The sequence below is a fragment of the Malus domestica genome, chromosome 13, assembly GCF_042453785.1.
Source record: "Malus domestica chromosome 13, GDT2T_hap1".
In the NCBI taxonomy this organism is placed as follows: domain Eukaryota; kingdom Viridiplantae; phylum Streptophyta; class Magnoliopsida; order Rosales; family Rosaceae; genus Malus; species Malus domestica.
Genome location: NC_091673.1, coordinates 28,542,634 through 28,545,821, shown reverse-complemented (window position 1 = coordinate 28,545,821; position 3,188 = coordinate 28,542,634). Strand labels below are relative to the sequence as shown.

The following is a 3,188-nucleotide window of genomic DNA, read 5'->3' as shown; positions in this document are numbered from 1 at the left end:
GCAATAAAAACACTTGATTACCCCCCCCCCCCCCACACTTAAACCAAACATTGTCCTCAATGTTTCAAACATAGACTCACACATATGCAAGCAAACAACACGACTAACAAACACGACAAACATGGCAAAGTAAAAACAAGAAAGGGTAGAGTTTAAGAACGCAAATCTGGTTATGGAGCTCGAATTCCTTCAATCCCTCATTTGAACACATGGGTTGCCTCCCAAGAAGTGCTTGCTTTAACGTCTTCCAGCCAGACGATACCTCCAGTTAAGCTTGAATAGGGTCCACGGCGTGGAGGGGTATATCCTCCACGGCATGCTCCTCAAATGTCTCATAGTAGGGCTTCAAACGGTGTCCATTGACCTTGAATTCATGTCCTGTCTTCAAACTTTGAATTTGGACTGCACCATGAGGATAAACATTAGTAATGACAAAAGGTCCAATCCATTTAGAACGTAACTTACCCTGAAACAACCGAAGACGGGAATTGAAAAGTAACACTTTCTGCCCTATAGAGAATGTCTTGCCACGAATCATCTTGTCATGGGTGGCCTTTGCTTTCTCCTTGTAAATGAGAGCGTTCTCATAAGCTTCCTTCATAATCTCCTCAAGCTTATTCAATTGCAATTTCCTATGGATCCCAGCAGCATCAATGTCCATATTGAATGTTTTGACGGCCCAATGTGCACGATGCTCCAATTCAACCGGAAGATCACATGGTTTCCCATAGATGAGCCGAAATGGGGACATCCCAATTGGTGTTTTGTAGGCCGTTCTATATGCCCACAATGCATCATTTAAACGCAAGCTCCAATCTTTTCGAGTTGGTCCTACTGTCTTTTCCAAAATTTGCTTGATTTCCCTATTCGAAACCTCGGCTTGCCCACTTGTCTGAGGATGATAAGGTGTTGAAACCTTATGCGTGACATTGTACTTCTTGAGCAACACCTCAATGGTGCGATTACAAAAATGGGATCCTCCATCACTAATGAGCACTCTTGGCATTCCAAACCTTGCAAATATGTTAGTTCTAATAAAATCTGCAACCACTTTAGAATCATTTGTACGGGTGGCTTTTGCTTCCACCCATTTCGAAGCATAATCCACAACAAGTAATATATAAAGAAAACCATGGGAGGAAGGAAGTGGACCCATGAAATCTATACCCCAAACACCAAAAATCTCAACAAAATATATAGGATGTTGCGACATTTGGTCTTTTGATGTTATATTACCCATTCTTTGACAACGATCACATGTGATACAAAAGGTTCTAGCATCTCTAAAGATAGTAGGCCAATAAAATCCACATTCTAAAACCTTATGTGTTGTGCGTTGTGGGCCGAAATGACCCCCACATGCATAAGTGTGACAGAAAGTTAAAATCGAATGAAATTCGGAATCATGCACACACCTACGTAGAATCTGGTCAGTGCAATGTTTCCACAAATAAGGGTCATCCCAAACATAAAACCGTGTATCCTTCTTGAGTTTATCACGTTGGTGCTTAGTTAGGGTGCTTGGGACATGCGTAGTGACCAAATAATTAACTAGATTGGCTCAAATGGTTAGCCACCACATTTTCACTTCCTTTCTTGTCCTGGATTTCCACGTCAAACTCTTGGAGAAGTAGCATCCAACGAATAAGCCTTGGCTTGGCCTCTTTCTTTGTGAGCAAATACTTCAAAGCTGCGTGATCAGTGTAAATAATAACTTTAGTTCCAAGAAGATATGAACGAAACTTATCTAAAGCAAATACAACAGCAAGAAGTTCTTTTTCAGTGGTGGAATAATTCAATTGTGCATCATTCAACGTCCGGGATGCATAGTAGATGACGTGTGGCTTCCTATCCCTTCTTTGTCCCAAAACAGCCCCTAATGCATAATCTGAGGCATCGCACATAAGCTCAAAGGGAAGGCTCCAATCTGGTAGGACTATGATGGGGGCCGAAGTTAGTTTTTCCTTGAGGTGATTGAATGCCTTTTCACACTCATCATCGAACTTGAATGTCACATCCTTTTGAAGAAGTCAGCAAAGGGGTTGGGAAATCTTGGAAAAATCTTTGATGAATCGCCTATAGAATCCTGCATGTCCAAGAAAAGAACGAACCTCTCTCACCGAAGTGGGAGAGGGTAAGTAGCGTACAAGATCTATTTTTGATTTATCAACCTCTATTCCCTTTGCAGAAACTATGTGACCTAAAACTATGCCTTGTTTAACCATAAAGTGACATTTTTCCCAATTCAAAACAAGGTTAGTTTCAATGCACCGGTTTAAGATTAAAGTGAGATTATCTAAAAAACCATCAAACGAATCACCAAAGACACTAAAGTCATCCATGAAAACCTCAATAATCTTTTCCACAAAATCTGAAAATTTACTTACCATGCATCGTTGGAATGTGGCTGGTGCATTACACAACCCGAATGGCATTCGACGATAAGCAAAAGTGCCAAATGGACAAGTAAAAGTAGTCTTTTCTTGATCATTTGGAGCTATAACAATTTGATTATATCCCGAATAACCATCTAGAAAGCAGTAAAAAGAATGACCGGCTAACCTTTCAAGCATTTGATCAATGAACGGCAAGGGGAAGTGGTCCTTCCTTGTGGTGGCGTTTAGCTTCCTATAGTCAATGCACACTCACCAACCGGTTTGGATACGTGTAGGTACAAGCTCATTCTCTGCATTCTTCACCACGGTGACTCCTAATTTCTTTGGTACAACTTGAACCGGTGAAACCCAACGACTATCTGAGATGGGGTAAATGACTCCACAATCAAGAAGCTTGATAATCTCCTTCTTCACATCTTCCATCATTGGAGGGTTAAGTCGACGTTGAGCCTCTCGAGTTGGTTTAGCCCCCTCTTCTAGAAGTATGCGATGCATGCAAGTTGTAGGGCTAATTCCCTTAATGTCGGCCAATGTCCATCCAATTGCCGTTTTATGCTCTTTCAACACCCGAATCAACTTCTCCTCCTCCAATGCCGTGAGTGATGAGGAAACAATGACGGGCAATGTCTCGTCATCTCTAAAAAATACATACTTTAAATGGTCCGGCAACTGTTTAAGCTCAAGGACGGGTGCCTGAATCACAGAAGGTAACAACTTGTTAGTAGAAATGGGAATTGGAATTGGGTTAGGAGGCTTACCAAGATGTTGTGGCAATGACTCAAGGGCAGCAAC

The 3,188-nt window shown here is 41.6% G+C and overlaps 1 protein-coding gene across 1 annotated transcript; it reads right to left on the bottom strand.

Moving 5' to 3' along the window:
• Positions 1–268: 268 nt before the first annotated feature.
• LOC114822921 (uncharacterized) lies at positions 269–661 on the bottom strand. The gene is made up of 2 exons (XM_029098083.1): positions 466–661; positions 269–402 (listed from the first exon to the last, which is right to left on the bottom strand). The coding sequence occupies exons 1-2, from the start codon at positions 659–661 to the stop codon at positions 269–271; spliced, it is 330 nt and encodes a 109-aa protein (XP_028953916.1).
• Between the last annotated feature and the right edge of the window lie 2,527 nt (positions 662–3,188).